This window comes from Amborella trichopoda, chromosome 5 (assembly GCF_054954075.1).
Source record: "Amborella trichopoda isolate Santa Cruz 75 chromosome 5, AtrichopodaSantaCruz75HAP2 v2.0, whole genome shotgun sequence".
NCBI lineage: Eukaryota > Viridiplantae > Streptophyta > Magnoliopsida > Amborellales > Amborellaceae > Amborella > Amborella trichopoda.
The window spans coordinates 8,875,193-8,898,002 of NC_142340.1; the positions used below are offsets into that span (position 1 = coordinate 8,875,193).

At 33.7% G+C, this 22,810-nt stretch overlaps 2 protein-coding genes across 17 annotated transcripts; both read right to left on the minus strand.

The window, feature by feature from the left end:
* Positions 1-1,276: 1,276 nt before the first annotated feature.
* Positions 1,277-8,825, minus strand: LOC18443732 (protein MAINTENANCE OF MERISTEMS). 15 transcript variants are annotated; one of them, XR_016055864.1, is made up of 7 exons: positions 8,471-8,804; positions 4,702-4,776; positions 3,969-4,604; positions 3,776-3,869; positions 2,619-3,648; positions 2,027-2,147; positions 1,277-1,882 (listed from the first exon to the last, which is right to left on the minus strand). XR_016055864.1 is itself a non-coding variant. In XM_088867367.1 (5 exons), exons 2-5 carry the CDS (start codon positions 4,765-4,767, stop codon positions 3,624-3,626), a joined length of 816 nt encoding a protein of 271 aa, XP_088723493.1. In that variant the 5' UTR covers positions 4,768-4,776; positions 8,471-8,804; the 3' UTR covers positions 2,469-3,623. The 15 variants fall into 15 exon arrangements, 5 of the variants coding, with proteins under 5 accessions (XP_088723493.1, XP_088723495.1, XP_088723497.1 ...); XR_016055863.1 differs by having other exon boundaries at positions 1,277-1,940; XR_002282508.2 differs by lacking the exon at positions 4,702-4,776 and having other exon boundaries at positions 1,277-1,940; positions 3,969-4,087.
* A 4,885-nt stretch (positions 8,826-13,710) lies between these two features.
* LOC18443730 (carbohydrate esterase, putative (DUF303)) lies at positions 13,711-15,151 on the minus strand. Of its 2 annotated transcripts, none has more exons than XM_011628566.3 (2): positions 14,399-15,151; positions 13,711-14,055 (listed from the first exon to the last, which is right to left on the minus strand). In XM_011628566.3, exons 1-2 carry the CDS (start codon positions 14,948-14,950, stop codon positions 13,849-13,851), a joined length of 759 nt encoding a protein of 252 aa, XP_011626868.2. In that variant the 5' UTR covers positions 14,951-15,151; the 3' UTR covers positions 13,711-13,848. The 2 variants fall into 2 exon arrangements, with proteins under 2 accessions (XP_011626868.2, XP_088723498.1); XM_088867372.1 differs by having other exon boundaries at positions 14,314-15,113.
* Between the last annotated feature and the right edge of the window lie 7,659 nt (positions 15,152-22,810).

Genomic DNA, 22,810 nt, shown 5'->3' on the forward strand with positions numbered 1-22,810 from the left:
AAATATAAAATATTATAACAATAAAAAAATATTTCTAAAATACTTATATACAGTTCGCAAGATTGGAAAAGAGAAACAAGGAAGCAAAATTGGTATCTTTTTTTCTTTTTGGAGAATAGGGTATCAGCTTTTACAATAATTGAAAATTATTAATGGTATATATAAATATTTTTTAAGTATTTTTTAATATAGTTTTGTATTTAAAAGTTAGTACGGTCTAAATTACTAAGAGAATAAATAAAACTAATGTCCAACTTTTGTTGAAATAAAAATTAATTTTAAAAATATTTCAAAGTTTACAAGTATAAAATTTGAAAAGAAATCATAAACAAAATTTTTTAAAACATATAACTTTGTAACTAAAATTATTAAAGTTCTTGGAAATTAGTGAGTTTTTATATAGAAAATACTACATAAGAATTATAAAATCAATGAAAAATTTAATAAAAAATTTTTCACACTTAAAACGTTCATACTCTAGAAGTGACAAAAAATATTAAGGAAAAATGATGTAAAATATAAATTATAGCATTGACATATTTTTTTGGGAAAATTATAAAACCCCCCCCCCCCCCCCCAAAATCAAGTACTCTATCAACTTAAACCCTAAGTTAACTTTTTTCACTAATTTTTTTTTAAAACCCAGCTTTTCTAACAAAAAACCCCCCAACACAAAAGTAAGTATTTTTCGGACGAATATACCCTTCCCGTCCGTCAAATTTTTTTTTTTCGCATCCCATTAAACTTAAATCCAGACCGTAACAAACAAAACGCCGAACAACTCCATAAAATGCCGGATTGCACCAAAACATGCCGGATTGGGGCAGCTCGAGTGACATAAAACACCGGACTGCCCCAAAAAACTACCAGATTGAAAAACGCCGGACTATAATACAAACATGCCAGAATGACATACCCAAGCACCAGACTTCTCCTCATAATGCCAGATCGGGGCAATTCTAGTGACGAAAACGTCGGACTGGACTGCATATAGTGCCGATCTGGTCCATGATAACACCGGACTGGGGCAGTTCCAGTGATATGAATCTCCAGACTGCCCAACAAATTCGTCGTAATGTAAAATGTCGGAATGATGCAAAGAATCGTCGGACTAATGTACCAAAATGTCGGACTGCCCCTTATTACGCCGGAACGGGGCAGTTCTAGTGATTCTAACACCGGACTGCACAGTTCTTTCGTCGGACTGACGAAACGAAATGCCGGACATGTCCACAGAACGCCGGATTGGTTTTCCCAGTGAGATCAAACACCAGAGTGAACAAAGAAAATGCCGGATTGAATGCTATAAATGCTGGACCGATTGTCCAAAACTCCGTACGAGAAATTCCAATGACCATAATCACTGGAGCCACTAGCTTAAATGCCAGACTGATGCCCTTAAACGCCGGATTGACCTTATTTATTGCCGGACTGAGTGTTCCATTAATATAGTCACCGAACTGCCCCCATGAATTTTTGGACTGACAGAGCATATTGCCGGACTACCCCTTTGAAGTGCCGGATTGGATTTTCCAATGAGTTCAATCACCTGATTGCCTAAGACAAACGTCGGACCGAAGCCCCAAAATGTCGGAGTGCCCTTAGAGGATTGTTGGACCGGTCTTTCAATTGACCATACGTTGTATTGCCCCAATAGTTGTCGGATTGAGTCAACCTTTTCGCCGGACTGCCCCCATTAGGTGTCGGCCTGCTCCTAGTGATCGCCAGACCGCGCCTTTAAGGTGCCGGACTGCCCCCATTAAGTGCCAGCCTGCTCCTAGTGATCGCCAGACCGTCTTTAAGGTGCCGGACTGCCCCTCATTATCGCTGGAGCGGCCCAATATATTACCGGACTACCCCTGTGATTTCAATGATTGTCCAACTGCAGGAATATACAGCTTCCTAGGTGAAGCAGTACTCTTTTACATTGTCATTTGATGCTGAGACATATCATCAGCATTTGTAAATATTTGAAGAATTTGTTATGAAATGGAAACAAAGAAATCATACATTTTACAAAGCATACCCTTTCTGCAATGCTCCTTAAGTGAGTGGCACAACCACGTTTTGCTTGAACCATGCAAGGAACAGAGTCTTGAAGTTGTAAAAGCTTTTCCATGGCTCCCATCTTAGTCGGAATAAAATATCTGTGGGAGCTCGGAAGAAATTTCATTGTTACTGCTATAGCTCAACAAAATTTCACAAAGGTTTCAAATTGCTTCTCTTTCAAACATCACTTTTTTTTTTGTTAACTTTCAAAGATTCTTCTACAGCAATTGAATTTTGGCTAAAGTTTTGAATACAATCCAAATAACCCATACTTGATGCTCATTATTAGCTCACTAAACCCTGAAAAGTTGGACTTTAGCTAATAGGGATATATATATATCCCTGTGATTTCAATGTTTGTCCTCAGAAGACAACTTAAGATGCCAAGAAGATGACACACACACACATATATATATATATATATATAAGGGCACATTTCATTAGCTGGCTACTTGATAGAGTAGCTTCAAAGTACAAAAACTATTACAATGATACATTTCATTAGCTAGCTATTTCAAAATACAAAAATACATATTAATTGAAAGATATAATTGAATCACTTTCTTCACCTTAACCATTTTTTGGCCAGCTTGTAATACCATTTCCTTTTACATCTGCCTGGATATCTCCATCACTTTGTGATCTTGTATGCCGCCTTGATTCCTCTTGTAAGGTTGGCAGAACTTGAATTTGCAGGCTTCTGCTTTTTAATCTCGTTTCATCTCCCTCGTCAGTGTCACTTTCCTTATCTCCTTCCTTAGTCTCGCTTTCCTCATCTTCCTCTTCAGAGTCGCTTTCCTCATCTCTATCATCTCTCTCCTCGCTAACGCTTTCATCATCTCCACCGTCTCTCTCCTCACTATCGCTTTCATCATCTCTACCATCTCTCTCTTCACGCTCGTTTCCACTATCTCCCTCCACCCTCTCCTCGACATTTGTCTCTATAGGAGTATTTTGCAATAGCAAATCATGTGCCGCTTGTACGTAATTTCTCGATTCACCTGTTAATACTTCACTCCTAAGTGCAGCTTGCAGTATCCCTATACAGGCCAATCGCTGCAAGTAGATAATGAAAAACATATTAAGTCAATAAAAAAAAAAGTACGTAAATTACATAATATACCAATGTCCTCTCGGACATATGCCTTGGGAGGGGGGGTAATTGGTATTGTGACTGCGAGGGGAGGCACATGGGAGTATTTCTATAACTCGATTGCGACTGCGAGGGGGGGCACATTGGAGTATTTCTATATCCATGGGTGAACATGTTGTACCAACTCATATATTCATTTGTAAGCATTCCACCATATTTATCTTTGTCTGCCCTGACAATGTTGTGTTCTCGTTGACGTCAGTCACTTATCTCGACACTCAACTCGTCAATCCAACTTGTAGGATGTAAGCCGACCTTTTCCCTCCTATCCCACTTGTATGGTCCAACAGGAATCGCTTGCATCATCTCAAATTGTCGCACTACACGATTAAACATATAGAACTCTGCAATGTTGAAGCATATCAGATATGACCGGCACAACGCATTTTCCTTAATTAGTGTATCTCGTGGATTGTACTCGTCACATGGTTACCAAGTCACCTACACTGTAGCAAAACACAATTAGAACTTATTTGTATTTGTATTTATCTACAATTACATATATATACACTAGCAAGTAATAAACCATGCCAATTGAGATGTCATCAAATGTTGTTAATGGGTCTTTCTTACGTGGTTGTTTCTTCCATTTGGAAGCTCTAGGCATTTCTATAGTGATAGTTGTAGGCTTGCTGCTTAGAGCTGGAAAATGCTCATAGATCCAACGCTGCAAAAGAAATAGCTGCAATGTAAAAATATAGTAATAAACAATAGCTAGAAATAACTAGAATGTAAAAATATAGCAATAAACAACACTACAAGTTACCTGTAGTAGTGTTGTTGATCCACTAAAATGTATATCCCCATCTACAATCTTAGATAAGGAACCATACAAGAATGCAAGTGCTGTTGCACCCCATGCATACTTTTCTGCCTCATCGAGATCTCCGAACAGTTGCAGGTAACTTGTCAGTGTCGAATCTTGAGATGTATCAGCAAATATAGTTGTGCCGACTAAATACAATAGATAAGCTCTAGTGTGTTGAAGCAATTTTAATTTGGTAGGTTTTTTCGGTAGTTGCTCAAATTTTGCCCTCAACCGAATATGTTTAAGTCGGTTCAACTTATCACCAATATGGTAATTTCCCAAAAACTCTATGATGAAAGCCTTGTAGTCTTTAGGTCTTATGCCTGTTACAGGCTTGCCTATCACAAATATCCGTAATATGTGCCACACATCGTACAGAGTTGGAGTCATCTCACCAACAGTTAACCGTGAGGTATTAGTTACCTTGCACCACTTTCCAATAAAGGCCCTCAGTAAACTGCAATCAATATGTGTAACCCCTATGTCTTTCAAGGAGATCAAATTGCTTTTTTCAATCAAAGCTACCTGCCGTGGATCCAGCTCCCATTTTCCCAAGGTCTTAGTTGATTCATTAATACGAATGTTGTTTTTCTTCTAAAATGGATTCAATAAAATATGTCAATATTTATTAATAATTTAATAATTGTCTAATTAATGTAAATCATGAACTAAAGTAAATTGAGTATCATACATTTTCCCTTTGATCGAAGGAAGTGGATGCGCTCCTTGTTCTACTTGACGGTTCTGGGTCTTGCATCACTATTATCTATTTATATTATCAGAGTTTACATGTGCATAACATATGAATTGGCAAAGAGAAATTATGCTTCTTTAACAAAAAATAAATACAATTACAAGTAAAAAGGAAATGTAAATAAAGTATGCTTCTTTAACCAAAATAAATACAACTACAAGTAAAATAACAGCAATCACATCAAAAAGAAAAGGAAATGTAAATAAAGTACGTTTCTTTAACCAAAATGAACACAACTACGAGTACAATAACAACAACCAAATCAAAAAGAAAAGAAAATGTAAATAAAGTATGCTTCTTTAACCAAAATGAACACAACTATAAGTACAATTACAACAATCAACTTAAAAAGAAAAGAAAATATAAATAAAGTTTATGCCTTCAAGTGTGTGCTTTACAAGTTGCCCTGTTATGACCAGTTCCTTTGCACTGCTTACAGTGAATATGTCGCACTAGTACTTCATGTGACTCGATGCGCTTCTTTTTAAGTCGGCTAGGGGGACGTCTTGAGTGAGGTAGAAGTACTTTTACTCCCTCTAAATGAAGTTGTCCACGTAAACCATGCACAGACAAGTCGATTAAGGTAATTGGCATGATAGCTACGGAATATGTTTCACGAAATTTCGCAATTGTGAAATATTCTTGACAATAGTCCCTATTCATTACTTGAAGGGCTTTACAAGCATGATTGCAAGGCAAACATGTTATTTGTCAACCCCGACATTCATATTCTCGTGTAATAATATTTACCTTGTAATTTATGCGATCACCCCTAGCTTCATAAACTGCTCCATTTGTTGCCACAGTGACTCTCACGGAAATGGATTGTTTTATGACATTTTTTAGTTCGTTTTGTGCTTTTGGGGTAAGTGTTGTAGTCCAAGTTTTAGATTTCAAGCTGCGAGTGGCCATTAATTCCATGATTTGTCTTCTAATCAAGTCAACGCATTGGAGAATTGGCATATCTCGTGCTTCTAGAATCCACTTATTATATAACTCAGCCACATTAGTTGTTACTTGGTCATATCGATTACCCTTGAACTGTGATGTGGCTCAACGGTTTGGTGAGGCTTCTATGAACCACTAGAATGCGTCCTCAAAAAGTGATCTAATTTCTATCATCTTATCAAAATACTCTAGCTGCATATATGCTCTACATGCACTGATAAAGGTACATACAATTTCTTCTTAACATCATTAGGTATGTGTTTTGCTTCTTTCTTGAAATTCTCCATTAAATGACGCTCATAGAAGGCATGATGGGCATTATGAAAGACTTGACACACAATATCAATTAGATTAAGGTGTCTATCTGATAAAAAAGTAATTTCACGATCCGTCCCAATAGCAATCTTTAACGATTCCATAAACCATAACCAGTTATTTGTATGCAACATGAAACATTTTCCTTCCCCATCGAGTGAGTTGGCAGCAAGTAGAGTCCTAAGGTACCGTGCCTTCAATGATGTCCTATCGAAAAATATAAGTGGACGACATCCATTTTTGAAGCCATGTATTGACCTATAAAAACTTAAGAACAATCGACGAAATCTATCACCTGACCATACTTGTCCTGTTACATAACTACCAGGATTTGTCTCTATCACACGATTTGCATATGCTGGTAATTGGTTGTATGCCTCTTCTTGCGAACCATGTGTGTCTTTTATGACCGTTTCTTTTCCTCGCCAAGCCTTCCAATAGGGTAATTCTAACCCATAATCTCGAGACAAATCACTCATGATTTCTCAAGCCTTGTAATGTGCAGTGTCACTTAATTTATCTTTGATTAATGATGCAACAAATTTTTGTGAAGCTCTTCTCTGTACATCACTGCTTGTCTCAATATTGCATGAGTGATCTCTTATCCATGTTTTGATTATGAAAACATTCGTCTTGCCAAGCTTCCCAGTATACATCTCCCATTTGCATCCTTCACCCTTGCATTTTGCCCTTATGCGATACCCTTCATTTTTAAGTGAAATGGTTTGCTATAACAAACTTGCTAAGGGCTTCTAGAATATCTTCTAAAAATCTGCCATATCCTCAAAAGTGCATTCTCCCATGTACTAAGCAACTTTGGTGCAATGCTTTGATCGGAAACTCAGACTAAAACTTTAGGGGATTGTGGGGGTTTGACATCTTTGATTGTCATAGTATTATGTGAAATACTTCCATCCCTACGTTTATTTCCATCAAACATATAGACAAACACTTAATTCTCACCTTCATGGACGTTCAACATCCTAATAATATCGTCATCATTGTATAGGTTCACAATAAATATTTTATTTCTCGGGACAAAGTATCTTAAAGATATTAAGTGGATGTCAAATTTGAAGCGTTCTGCTACATATTTTCGTATGTCATCTAACCTAGTACTACTCTCAATCATAAGTGTACATGCATTATCACAAATATAATCCAAAATCCCATCGATACTTGTTCGGAGTTCTCCATCATAAATACAATAACCCAATCTGTTATCACCAATTTTCTTTTGTCCTGCACAATATTTGTAAAAATTTACACTCTATACATTGCATTACAACATCTTAAAAATAGCCTTAAACTTGTTCGGAGTTTAAGGCTATCGATACTTGTTCGGAGTTCTCCATCATAAATACAATAACCCAATCTGTTATCACCAATTTTCTTTTGTCCTGCACAATATTTGTAAAAATTTACACTCTATACATTGCATTACAACATCTTAAAAATAGCCTTAAACTTGCGGAAGTTTAGCAATCTATTAGATTTTTTTTCAAAGAACTACAATTAAATTTTAACAGGAGGTATGCATATTATTGGGGGTATATAACCTACAAATAACAAGAACTACACATAATTATTTTTTAATGAACTAAAGTTAACAAGAATAATATGATGGATTATTCATATCCTAATTGACAACAAAACCAACACAATTCTAGCCAGTAGAGAATAAAGAATCTCTCTAATTTTATCTTTTTTTCATTGTTTTTTTGTAAAAATGACAACTCTATAATCCCAACCTTCTCTCTGTAACGGGCTAGTCAATTTTTTGTGCAACTAACTTCACAATGAGTCCCATCTTTCAATTTTTTATACAAAAGTAAACAGTTTCAAACAAAAATTTACATCAATAACATTCAAGCCCTAAATATACCATATTCAATTTTTTATACAAAAGTAAACAGTTTCAAATAAAAATTTACATCAATAACATTCAAGCCCTAAATATACCACATTCAATTTTTAATACAAAAAAAAAAAAAAACACTTTCAAACAAAAATTTACATCTATCAATAACATTCAAGCCCTAGCCTTAAATTAATTTTTTAATACACAAAAAACATTTTCAAACAAAATTTACAACTACAAATAACATTCAAGCCCTAAATATACCACATTTAATTTTTTATACAAAAGAAACAGTTTCAAACAAAAATTTACAACTACCAAAAACATGCAAGCCCTACATATACAACATTCAATTTTTTATTTAAAAAAAATAGTTTTAAACAAAAATTTATAACTATAAAGCCCTAAATATACCACATTCAATTTTTTATACAAAAGAAAACAGATTCAAACAAAAATTTACAACTATAAAAAATATTCAAGCCCTAAATATACCACATTCAATTTTTTATACAAAAGACAACAATTTCAAGCCCTAAAATCGAGCTCCACATTCAATTTTTTATTTCTTAGATTTCATACCTATGGGCTGATTCAGGGCTAAAATCGAGCACCAAAATTCGCCTGGTTTGAGGGAGCCTGTTTGAGGGTAAATCTTGAAGACAGAGAGAGCACCATAGGGAAAAAATGAGTAACATATTGAAGATAGAGAGCCGGTGGAAGATGGTGTCCGCTTGGAAGGAGGCGGTGAAGAAAGCTATTCGGTGAAGACGGTGCTTGGTCGTCGGTGGAGAGAGAGAGCGAGAGTAGAAAATGTGGTGAAGAGAGAATTGTAAAAGAGAAAGTGAGAGTACAGGGGAAAATGTGAAGTTTCAGAAAAGGGAAGAGAGACGAGAGGAAAGGGCAAAATAGGCATGATTTAGAACTTTAGATAGGTGGGGGTTATTTGTTAGCAAATATAAGTTTTAAAACAAGTTAGTAATAAAACATTTGAAGGGGGGTTTTTGTATAATTTCCCCTTTTTTTTACATAGATATTTGTTTTAATATCTTTCACATAGGTATATTTATTTATTTTGGTTGACTTCCTTCAAATTTGTCATGCGATGGCGATCTTTTTCCTATTTTTTTTATTTTTATTTTTTTGAATTCATCTATTAAGTTGGGAAAACAAATATAGGAAAACCTCAAGCCACATTTGGTTGGTGTGTAAATATTTCCCTAAGAAATATATTTACATATGTAAACCCTATGCAATAAAAAAATTTGCAAACTTTCTTTTCTCCATGTCGGTTAACACATTTAAAAAGCATTGTGCAATGAATTTCATATGTTTGGTATTTAAATTATTTTTAAATATTATTTAAATACTATAACTATAAATCTATAGTTACATTTATTTAAATCCGATTTAAATATTATTAAAATATTATAGATTAAGTATATTTTAAATATATATAATACTAGTTATATTTATTGAAATACTAGTGAAATATAATGTATTAAATATTATGTAAACATTATATATTAAATATTTATTTGAATATTATATAATATATAGTGATGCTATATTATTATAATATCTATTATAATATAATATAAATATATATTTTTTAAAAAAGTTTATATAAAGTTGCAACCTTAAAATGTAGAATATAAAATGCATCTCAAAAATCCATCAGAAAAGGTTGTTTTAATGTTGAAAAACCCTCTAATTGATCATCTTGACATCGAGATATATAAATATGAAAAAAATAAAAATAAAAAATATTTTTCGTCCCATAAATAGTGCATCTTAAAACACATTATTTAAACTGTCCATTTTCAAGTTTTTCATATATTTATAGATCTACTAGATTTTTGCATTTCATTAATAAAGTTTATGATATATGGCAAAAAATATATATAGATCTACTCAATTTTAACTAGTTTTGGAGTTTAAAATTTTATAATTAGACATGAAAAATAAATTTATAAATAATCCTAATAATTTTTTACACTAAAATTACATGTTATGATAAAAATTGGTGGTGCGCCTTAATTGAATTGCTTATATTAATAATATGTATATTATATATTATGTAATTAATATATAATATAATATAAATATCATATATTATATATTGTTAGTTACACAAAAATATATATTATATATTGTTTATTTTTCCACGTTTCCTCCGATTTCCAACAAGTTATTCTACTCTTTGGACACAGTACGTGGGATGTAGTTCCGACTAAATCGGCCGATTAGTGCCCCAATTTTCATGAAAATTGTAATTTTGGTAAAAAAATCCTAAAAACTCCAAAAAATCCCAAACAAATTGTAAAAAAATATTTAAAATTTACATGTATTGTTTATTTATATTGTCGCATAAACCAAACAAAACAAAAGAATATCATGGGCATAACTGGGTTTCGGATAAAATTTTTAGGCACCTGAAAAATTTTCAAAAAAAAAGATTTGCCCTTTGAAATGTATCTGGCAAATTATACTTCTTATGAACAAATCTAGGAGTTCTACAGATGGTTAAAATGAATAAAACTACTTGCGTGTGGCATGTTCTCTTGTACTTGCAAAAGCTGCCCCTCTCCTTGGGTCCTTGCAGCTAGATGTATGCTCCTTTCACTTACTCGTGTGATTTTTGTACACGATTGTTAAAAATGGATAAAATCACATGACTGTTACCTTCATAATTTTAGAATCTTAAAAATAGATTATATGACTTGTTACCATATGATTTCTATAATTAAGCTTTGGTTTTTATGTACAACTCAATCTTAGAAATAGGATTATAGCTACATATGCAAATTCATAATTCCAATAAATTTTACATATGCAATTAAATGGTCGACAGTATACATTATGCTCAAATAGACATAAAACTTCATGAGTGCAAGAAAATCAACTAATAGACCAAATGCATTTTATGACATGCATTTGTATTGTGCTTTAGTCATTTTGTGTGGAACATGTTGTAATAAATAATCACTCATTAACTACATGTGCCGCTTTTTAAAGACATCAGGTTAGAGAGCAGGTGTATCACTTGATTCTTAGCTCATTTACCTCCAATAAAGAAACCCAATTATGTGACAATAATTGCTTCATGCGGGCATAATTGGGTTTCGGAGAAAAATATTATGGGCATAACTTATCTTTATAATAATAGAGGGCAATGTTGAAAAGTCAAACTGGAACACTGCACAAATCGGGGGATTTTTTTCAAAAAATCATCGATTAGTTCACTAATCGGCCAATTTGTGCCGGTTAATTAAAAAATCGATCAATTAGTACACTGAAAAAAATTTCAAAATACATAACCATTGGAATAGGGATAAATCAAGATTGTCCAGTGATCAATCTTGATTTAATCAACCGTTATTTAAAAAATCGGTCAATCTTTTTAAAATTGATTTTTTTTAACTTCTACCTAAAACACTGATAAACATGCCTAACCTCGCAGCAAACATGGTTGTTTTGCTTCTACTTGTGGTTGATGCTAACGAATAATACACAACTCGATCCAGCAAAAATATGTCTTGAAGTAATATTTTCCTAGTTTAAGTATAAACCTTTTCTTTTGGGTGAGTCAGTGGGGAAAGGGCCCTTGCCCTTAATAGAAATTAAGTCTAGGACATTGCACTGCAAATCGTCAAACGCTGACCAATTAGGATAGACCTCGGCACATCAAAAGGGGGGGGGACGCAACTCGATTACTTCCAAATCCAATTGTTGATGATTTATTTGTGTAGTGTTGAACTTCCGTGCAGATTTTATCGAAGATCATTTTAAGATGATTGTGAATTTGTTAGGTTTGTAAGTTAGAAGAATCTCGCATCCTTTGATCATGTTCTTAATATTTTACCGATTGGGGTTTCTTAAGGATGTCCCTATGTTTTGGGATTGTTTGTGTAGGTTCTTTATTTGGATCCCGAAGCTCTAAGTAACATGAGGAAATTACACCCACAATGCAATAATTTTTTGGTAATTACAGTTTGGGCTAGTTTTTCCATATTTTATGGAAAGTGTGGAGGGAGGGCTTTATGTAGGCTTGGAGGCATATTAGGGGTTGGTATTTATATTCCAAAAAATTGGACACCCTACAGTGAGCTGCTCAATGTTTGTAATATCAGACCATGTGTCTTAAGAACGTTTTAGGTAGGCGTAGGGTCAATGTTCCAGACATAGGACCACTCACTAGACAAGTGATATGATGCTTCAGAAATCAGGGTCTAGTGTCACAAATATCACGCAGCTCCAAAAAAAATTCAAAGTATGGAGTGGTACGATACTGGCGAGACAATGTCAACGTGTAGTCCGATATTTTGAAAGTCATATCAGCACATAATATACCTCTATCACATCCCCATTGGACAACCTAATGGACTAAAAAGAGAAATAAAATAAAATAACACAACACTTATGTTGCAAACATCAAACTGGGGAGCCACCTACAAAAAACTAAACAAATGCAAGAGTATGATGACCTCCACGTAAAATATGAAAAAAATCAAACCATACTGTAATACTGCAAAAGTATTGCAGTATGGGTGTAAGAACATAAATTTTTTGTTCGTATTAGAAGGAGAAAATACACAAAGAAGCTATTTACTTTTAGCATAAGGAGGCCTTGTCCGTCAAATTTTAAATCTGGTGGTTTGTTAATGTATTATTGATTAGACTTAGAATTCACCATTTCTCCAAGTTGGTTACACATCCCAAGCTATACAATTTGACATCTGAGAGCTAAGAATGATTGTGACGTCCTTATAATGGTTTCATGATTATACAATCCCTTTATTAAATAGCTACGGGAGAAGTCTCAAAGAGAGTTGTGTACGTTTCCCTCTTAGGGCCCGTTTGGCTCAGTGGATTCAAATTTCTATGAGTCACTTTTCCTAGAAAAGGCTAGGCAATCGTATTTTGGTGCTTTAGAATTTGACATTTATGTTAGAATTGAGATTTCCAAGAGAAACCTGAATGCTCATTTTAAACCTAAACTTTGGAAATCTCAATTCCATCAAAATAGGTAGAATTGACATTTCATGAATCGACCCATTTTGATGTTGAAGAACAAAAACACATTAAAATTTTAAAAAGGGAAACTGTATCAATTTTAGAGAGAGAGAACATATTAAAATTTTAGAGAGGAAAACTATATCAAATTTTAGAGAGAGAAATTATATGAAATTTTTAGAGAGAGAAAATACATAAGTATTTTAGAGAGAGAAACTATCTCAAATTTTTAGATAGAGAAACAATCTCAAACTTCAAGTTTCAGAGAGAACATGTCAAATCTTAAGTTTTGGAGAGAGAAAGTATTCTTAAAATTTTAGCGACAAAAACTATACTAACTTTTAGAGAAAGGAACCACTTAAAAAAATTTAGAGATGAATATCTCAAAACTTTTAAAAAGAGAAACTATCTCAAAATTTAAGTTTTAGAGGGAGTATATTAAAATTTTAAAGATTAAAAACTATATCAAATTTTAGATTGAGAAACTACCATAAAATTTTCAGATAGAGAAACTATATCAAATTTTAAGTTTTAGAGAGAGAAAGTATCTTAAAACTATTTCAAGATTTAGTGCATATTGTAATGCATTTGTAATACATAAAATTTTCAAAGAGAGAAACTATATCAAATTTTAAGTTTTAGAGAGAGAAACTATCTTATAACGATTTCACGATTTAGTGCATATTGTAATGCATTTGTAATACACTTTTCGGACCGTCAATTTTCAAGATTTTAAAGTGTTTATAGATATGCATGATCTACACTATTTTTAAAGCTTTAAATTTTATAATTAGATATGAAAACAATTTTGGAGGCATCACAAAGATTTCTATTACTGAAACAACACCTTTTGACACGATTTGAAGGTGTGCCTTACTTTGATTGTTAGGGCCTCAGCCTTCTACAAATCATATGGGATTCACATAACCCAGATGTGTGGTGGTCTAATATGGTAAAAAAACACAGTGATTTAGGTATGCATCAGCCAACATCTTACCCAACTGCACTTGTGATGGGGTGGTAAGGTGGAGGTTGTCTTTCTTGAGTTGGAGTCCCTTTGCATCCACACAAAATACATGGGGAAGGTGCATCCCCAACTGAGCTTCTCTCACAATATCCATGTATGGTTCAGTCCCTGATGCTAGAGCCACCTAAATTAACACAACATTGATCGATTAATATTTAGAAATACAATATTAATTACCCAATAACAGAAGGGGAAATGTAGTTGATCCTAGAATGAATCCCACAGTTCAAGTTTGAAAAAATGTGGTCATTTAATTGAAGGAGAGATGTCCTAAAAAATCGCCCCACTGCATCTTCAATATAGTTTTTGAATCCAAAATCTCTGTAAATTACTGATCTCAACTGTTAGGATCATAAATATCAAAGAAAGAAAAGAGAAGTACTCTCAAATCCCAATCCTTTTCATCCACTCTCCATTAAAACTATGATGAAGCTGCTAGGAGGTAAAGGGTTGGGGAATGGGTGCACCTGAATGATGGGGAGATTAGGGAGCTGAAGATCCAACCTCACATCCCTCACAAAACTCTCCATCTTTCTTCCATAAGCCTCGGCTGCCTGGCGAGACTCAGTATCACTCTCCCCCTGGTACCATAGAATCCCCTCTATTGCCGACCCTCGCGCCGCTGCCTTCGCCCTGCTTATCATTGCCTTATAAAGATGACTCCCCCTCTCCCACTGCTGAATAGCAGTTCCCCCTATAGCACAGGGCACAAGCCCAATGGGCACACGTGAAGGAGAAGGCGAGGAGGAATTGAGCAGAGCATGGGCGAAGGACATGGCAGGGCCGACACCGCAGGTCTTGGAGGTGTCGATGTCTCTGTGAAGGGGCTCCTTCGCGAGTTCCCAGCAGAGGCCAGAGTTGAGGCGGAGGATGAGGGGGTCCGATCGGCACTCTGAGGGAACCACCCTGTCCCATTTTGATGCCTCCACACCACCCCTTCCAGCCATGTTGCTCTGTCCCGCCAGGATGAAGATGCGCTTCTTCTCAACCTCCTCCTCTCTTGACATCCATGCCCCCATCTCTCTCTCTCTCTCTCTCCTTTCCCAATCTTTCTACCTCTTTTCTTTTACTCCCCCTTCAACTTCTCTGTTTTCTCCTCCGTCTCCATAACCCATATTCCTCCCCCACTCTTTCTTTTCCCTCTTTTAGTTTGTACATTCATCTCGCTCTCTCTCTCTCTCTCTCTCTCTTCTGTATTTATTTATTTTCTTTTTACACCACCCATTTTTTTCTAAGTAAAAAAATTATATAAAGCCGGGGATCTAAACAATCAAATTAGAGCCCACATCAAAAATTAAACAATCAAATTAGAGCCCACATCAAAAATTTCTTTAGAAGAAGTTGCTTGTTTGGATGTCCAAATATCTTCAAATTAATTGACATCATTGTGTATGGGCATGAGGAAAAAAAAGAAAAAAAAATTTCAAGTTTTGAAAATAGTGCATTTTGTAACACATTTCTTTACCATCAATTTTCAACATTTTCAAGTTTCATAGATCTATTCAATCTGCACTATTTTTTAAGCTTTAAATTCTATAACTAAAGTTGAAAGTATGTTTTAAGGCTATCACAAATATTTCCCGTATTGAAACCACATTTCTTGACACTATTGGATCGTTTAAAACCTCGAAAATATTGAAAATTGATTGTCCAAATATGTATTTCAAGATGCACTATTTTCAAAATTTAAAATCGATTTTTTTCTCCTTTCCATACATCTTGATGTGGAGATGATCAATTTGAAGATATTTGAGCATCAAAATAATCTTTTATAGTAAAATTTTTGAGGTTCGCTCTAATTTGATTGTTTAAAACTTGGGCTCTCTATAATTTTTTTTCCTTTTTCAAATAGATCAAGAGAGTTGGGTTCTTTTAGGTGTCGTGAGTGCTGTCAGCTAGGAAAAAAAATATATAGAAAAATCTGTCTTCCTCTCTCTCTCTTCTTTATCTTGCCTCACATTTAGTTGTCATTGACTGAAGGTTGTGCCTACTTTGCTTGGCTTTGCTCAACCGCAAATTTTGACAATGTCCTGCCACCTCTTGTCGGATCATCTAGGTGTTTATTAATTTTGGGGCACACTTGAATAATAAAATAATTCAATGCATGAGTCTCAGTATGTTACCATGCTTAAGCCTGTGAATGTCCTTAACTGGTGTCACAACCAATGTTTTTATATTTTTGGAGTTTTTGTTTTCATATTTTTGGAGTTTTTTTCTATTTGGTGAGAAAGATGAAGCAATTTGATGTTTCTGCTGATTCGAAAGAAAACTTGGGATTTTATTTTTAATTTAACGTAAATAAATTAGATATTTTTATATATTTTTAATTTAACAGAAATAAATTAAATATTTTTATATTTTCTAATTTATTATAAATAAATTAGATATTTCTATCTAAAATATATACAAATAATATAAAAATTAATAAAATATATACAAATAAATTAGATATTCAATATCAAATAGTTTTTTGTTAGAAAAAATTACATACATATCTGTTATATTTTGCGTTATTAAGGATGTACTAAATAGTTTCTGTTATTACATGTATGTCTATGTTTTGCCTTTTATAACGTAAATGTTTTTAAAAGACAATTTTACCGTTTTTCAAATGTTGAACATCCGAAAATTACATATATACCCTATTTCGGATGTTGAACATCTAAAAATTACATACATACCTTCTTTTTTTTACTTTTTTGGATGTTGAGCATCCGAAAATAGGCCAAAAGTTCATATTCCCATTTTCCGGTATTGAACATTCGAAAATATGACATTTTTCGATGTTTAACATCCAAAAATATGATATCTTCTGATGTTTAACATAAAAAAATATGACATTTTCGGATGTTCTCGGATGTTGAACATCCAAAAATGTGAATGCGGAATGTGAACGTTACACTTTCGGCTTATTTTCGGATGTTCAACATCCAAAAAAGGGTAAAATCGTCATTTTTAAAAATTTACATTATAAATGGTAAAAAACGAACATACATGTAATAACATAAACTATTTGGTACATCCGTAATAACGCAAAGTATAACGGATATGAATGTGATTATCCGTTTTTGTTACTATCTTTTAAAAAATAGAAAAAACAGACAAAAAAAAAAAAAGGACTTCAGGCATCACTAACTTAATATTGGAACAACATAATAATCTCTGGAGGGACATCATCATCATATTTGCGAAAGAAGTGGATTACCGATGCCTGATTTTATGTATATTATTTTGTAAGGAAATGTATATAATGAGAATATTTACTTTTGATACAAGAAGGTAATAATTATTATTGACCGTTTGATGTGAAATTGGGTGATTGAAGATGCATCATTGATTAAGCACAAAGTCCAAAATAAATATTTTAGAATGTTGCGACATACTTCAATCCATTAGATTCTACATCCAATGGCTAAAAATATAATATACATTAGATTTGTTCATGTTCAATACTTCCCAGTTTAAGGAAGCATGAGGAGCGAACATTTTTCCCTATGGATGATGCAATCGAACAAGGTCATAAGCACATTGGAAATTATGTCATTTCTTGTGTGAAATCAAAACAAAGAAAAGAAAATAAAAGTAGTAGGTTCAAGCCCATGGCTCAACTGGGATTATTGTTGCTCCTAGCTTATATGTAGTGGGTTCGAACCTAGCATATATATATAAAAAAAGAAAAATAGCTTGGAGAAACCATTACTCCCGTGGAGTAGAATGTCCATTTACTCCTTGGATAAAACCCCACCTAGAATTAATTTTAGGAGCTCTAATTTTTGGGGATGTGACCTCTTTAACCCACCGATTAATCTCAATAAGAAAGATTCCTAATTTTATAATCTATGCACTTGAAAAAAATAATATAGTCTCAAGATTGAACAGAGACCATTCAATTTTTAGATGGTGAGATCTAAGTGTTAAAAACTCAAATTTCAAAAAATAAAATAAAATAGAATAATCATATGGTAATTTTTAAGTGGCTCCCAAAATTTGAGATTCAAAAAATCCTTTCAAGTAGGTATTCTGACCGAAGGCGTAGAAGTAAACTATACTCCTGAGGGAGTATAGTATACGTACCCAAGTGTAATTTACATTTAAAATATTTATACTTAACGGCAAATGTTTTTGTACTTCTCTTATTGTATGAAAGATATATACTCCCTCCCATCCAGCCGTCCAATTTTGATCAAGAGAGCCACTAACCTTTTGATCTAGTACTGATGTTTTAGAGTATTTTATTTTTAATTGTTTTTTACAAATTATATGAATATGAAATTTAGTACATGTCATCATATTAATGTGGCACACCTAAAAAATATATTACAAAAATATTTTCAGTAAAATCAAATGACCAAATTACCCCTAATTTTTAGGGGCATTTTTGTTATTTTATTCTATTGATTATATTTGTTTTAATTTTTTTACAGGAGCTGGTTTAAGAGAGGAGTGGGCGCCTAAAATTTGGTGTCAAAATGTTTTATAGAAAAAAGCTAAAAATAAAATAGTATAGAGGCGTGACATTGTGATTGGGATCATCTTAGACGTCTATTCCTAGCAAGAGAGAGATTCAATGATATTAAAGATTTAGGTAGCTAAGAATTCAATGTGAGATTCTAATTTGCTTAAGCATTTTATTATTATTTTTATGCATAGAGAAGTTTGATTAATTTCATGTTTTATTTTTATTTTATTTTATTGGTGTATACAACCTAGCATTTTGGATGGACTACTATTTACATATTTGGGTCTCTGCCTTTTCTTTGAATTAGCTGCAATCTTGTATTGAGGGTGTTTTTTTTTTTTTTGAAAAGTAATCCCATACCTTGGTTCATAGCTCTTGTTCTTTACTAATTAGTTATTATGCTTAGTATTGTTGTTGTTATTTCATTTTATGCTCCCGATAAATCTATGATATGTTTTGTGTTGTGACAATAGAGTAAGCATTTTCAACAAAAAATAGTCAAGTATTACTCTAATGACACTAGTAAGGATATAAAATCGGTGTTTAATAGCTTTAATATATCTATGCAATAGCTGCAAATTACAATCTTATATTGTGTGATCTTTACATATCCACTTTTTTCACTATGTTTTTTGAATCAATATAAGATATTCATGATTCTATAATTTACTTTATTTTTTGGCGATCCATATTTTTTATCCGACTTTGCCTTCGAATTTTTGAAATAAAACCGATATTTTACTATTTCCCGACTTGCTAACTATGGTTGGGACCGAGTCTGTTATGGGATAGTATGGGTCACGGCTTGGTTCCCCCAAAAAATCCTCTCACCATGTGTGTGTATATGTTCTTTTTATCAAGCTTGTCTAATATTTTTTTAGGTCTCATCCATATCTCCACCCAATATATATCCATTTTAATTTTTTATTATATTTTCTAAATTACTGATTCTTATCGATCCAGTGATTCGACATGGCTGAAGATTTTGCCCCTTAATTTGGGTTTTGAAACACTGGTTTTCAATATTTTCAGATTCATAACGTTTATAGATCTTCTGCTCATATGTTATTTTTATGCTTCAAATTTATATTTAAAGGTGAAAATAGATTTTGTGGCTGTTATAGGAGTTTCTAATATATAAACTACATCTTCTAGCGAGGTTTGAAGGTGTGGGTTTATCGTACCCCAATTGTGCCAAAAGAAGATAGGAAGGTAGAAATCGGATATGGTGAGTTCATGTTTAAGTGCGATCTCTTTCCAAACCTGGGGAAAATAGATTTTGAGTTTAAAATCAGGTACGGATGTCTACAAATTTATCAAACCTTTTAAGACTGTTAAATGTATATTGTTCTATCAAAAGGGATGTTATAGCCATACTTTTGGAAGCAAGGCTTTCTCCTTATATAAACTTTTTCTTTTTAAAATATAGAAAAAAAAATTATATAAAATGAGAAGCAAGGTTTTGGTATTTACACTAACCATTCTTCATCAAACATTATGTATTGAAGACCATGCAATACATGCGCATCTAAACAAGGTCTAAACTTGGTAGAAGATTACTCAAGAGATCTTATAGCATAGGGGTTTTTTTTGAAGTTATAAAAGGAGAAAAGGGGTAAAGTGCAATTTTTATTGGGACTAGGGGTAGCAATGGATTTAGACTATCTGGGACCCGTTGAGTATACCGCGACACGGATCCAGGTATGGGTTCAATATTTGGACCTAGTGAGTCGCGTTGGAGTCTAAAATACCCATACCCATACCTGTACCCATAAATTGTTGGAGATAAAATACTTTAAGCCCTATTCATTTAGGTGTACTAAAGATCGTATACAATAAGAACTCGTAATCATCTTTAGCTATTAACCGACAAATCAGATAGCTTAAAATCTAATAGTAGGTGATTGTGGCCTTGTTGCCAGATGGGTATATGATGGTAAAAAAAGAGCAAAAAAAAAAAAGCTCATAATGAGGGTAGCAATGGACCCGACTAGACCTAAGACCTGACGGGATAGATATGAGACCTGATGGGTATGGGTATGGGTCCAACTTTTGAACCCAACGGATTGAGTTCCAGTTCAAAACCTAGATTAGAATACTATTCAGGTTTGGTCGGCCTTATACCCGTACCCGACCCCTTGCCAACCCTAGGACTAATCCTAATTTGTGACGAAATCAAAGAGATCTTGGGATCGCTGCGAGTTAAATAAATGCATCATCGTTACGGATAGCAATACCTATGAACTTGCCAAGGAGGACGCTACTCGAACAATTTTGACGGAATAGATTTAAAAGTATGCAGTAATCCTACTTCTTTTATTCGTTGATATATAGTTTCAATTATTTCATAGTTTTAAATAAAAAACAACAATTTAGTAGGGGTAGCAACAGGCTGGGGCCATGGCCCGGCCCTTGGGCCATGGTTGCCCGGCTCTAAACGGTCTCGGGCCATGGTTGCCCTGCTCTAGACAGCCCTCAGGCCACATTTGTGGCCCAAGCCCAAGTCTTTTAGGGCCGGCTGATGAGGCAGCACTGGACCGATCCAGTCCACCCGGGGCATTGCCACCCTTCCAAGCATTTTAAGAAAAACGATTCACTGGAAAACAAAAAGAGATTTACCCCCAAAAAAAAAAAAAAAAAAAAGTACTTAGCATTATAGTTTTTACGATGATGTTTCTATAAGGCATAGGTTTTATAAAAACAAAATAAAGCCTCACTTCAAATCCTTAACCAGAAAGTACTTTCTGCAATAAAAATCTCCATGATGGCTCTAATATCAATTTCCAATACGGACAATGAAATTTGAAAGTAAAAAATGATAAAGATCTTGCAGATCTGTGAACACTTATTTTTAAGGTAAATATAGAAGGTCTTACAATAGACACTATTTTGAGAGCTTGAAATTCTAAATTTTTTCCACAACCATAATGTTCAAGCCAAGATGATCGATGTAAAGGTTTTTCAATGCTTGAATTGGAATTTTCGGTGAGATATTAGGTGCGGCTTTACTTATTTTGATGGTTATAGCACTAACAAACTATTTTCCTATGTTTTATAGGGAAAATATCTATGTACACCATTTTTTTAAGTTTCATTTCTCAACAAACCCAAGGTTTGAAAATATATATGATGGAGATCTCACATGTATATCTTCTAAACCTCAGGACTAACTTTATCCCTTTTGATCACACCTTTTTAGTCCAAACATAAGTTAAAAAGATATCATTTTCTATTCCTTTTTAAAATCTCCTTCTCTTTATTCTAGTTTATTTCTTTTTTGGTCATTTTGTGGAGTTTTATTTTGTGAATGGCATGCAAAATGAAGTCCATCAACCAACACGACTCGGTATTTAAAAACAATGGAAGAGAGGGGATTTATAAATGAATAAAAAAAAGATCTATTTTTTACTTTTATTTGGGCCAAAAAGGTATGGTAAAAAAGGGTAAAGTTGATAAAAAATTAAAAGATATACTATGTGAGATTTCTATATTACAAATAGAATATTTTTCAAGTTATATATTCTTTCTTTCAAATATTATTAAAAACAGCTTTAACGCCAAAATTTATCAACAAAGACGTGCTTTCTAAAAAGTCTCCACCTAAACAGAAGTATCTCGGAAAATATTTCAAGAAACAAAGAGGAATACCTAATAAAAGATACGAGCTCGATGTGCATGAAGTTCTACCTCATAAAAGATGCGAGCTCGATGTGCATGAACTTCTCTCTGTTTTGCACATATTTGAGCTTCTCTCACCATCAAGTCATAGTCTCTCTCTCTCTCTCTCTCTCTCTCTCTCTCTCTCTCATTTGGATCTCAATCCTGTTTGGACCTTTAATTATTGGATATATAGGTTCTGTATTAGCTCGAAGATACCAAAGACATGAGACAAATTAAATATAAATATTCTCATTCATTCCACTATAGTTTGGAACCTCTGGTGCACCCTTTGAATTGCAGGTAAAATCACTGTTCTTCGCCAAGACTCGAGCTTAGATACGCATGACTTATACCACAACACAATGACCAAATAGGCCTCCACCATTAATCTCACAGTGAATTCTACAAGAGACCAAGAAGCCCATTTCAAGCTGCTTTTCATTTCCTGGATTAGCCATGAGTGGGAGGAGACCATATTATAAATGCCAGCAAAAATGATGAATAAAAATGTGAATAATGCAGAGAGAGAAGTGCCAATCAAAAGGAGGAAACCACACACAAGAATCACACAGAGGATGCTGGATAAATGGATCAAGGCTATAAGAAGAAGATCAGAATTAGGCACCATTCTCTCTCTCTCTCTCTCTCTCTCTCTCTCTCTCTCTCTCATATGTAAGATGGGAGTGATGAATTTTGAGATCCAAGAATTGATCACAGGATGCAACTTGTTAAATGCTTCAAAGGTTCTATTCTTCGCTTG

Coding starts and splice junctions, on each gene's coding strand:
- LOC18443730 (XM_011628566.3), bottom strand. CDS start 14,950: ATGGGGGCATGGATGTCAAGAGAGGAGGAGGTTGAGAAGAAGCGCATC. Junction 14,056..14,398: donor CTAATCTCCCCATCATTCAG/GTGCACCCATTC, acceptor GTGTTAATTTAG/GTGGCTCTAGCATCAGGGAC.
- LOC18443732 (XM_088867367.1), bottom strand. CDS start 4,767: ATGCAAGACCCAGAACCGTCAAGTAGAACAAGGAGCGCATCCACTTCC. Junction 4,605..4,701: donor CCTTCGATCAAAGGGAAAAT/GTATGATACTCA, acceptor AATCCATTTTAG/AAGAAAAACAACATTCGTAT. Junction 3,644..3,775: donor CAAATGGAAGAAACAACCAC/GTAAGAAAGACC, acceptor GCTACAGTGTAG/GTGACTTGGTAACCATGTGA.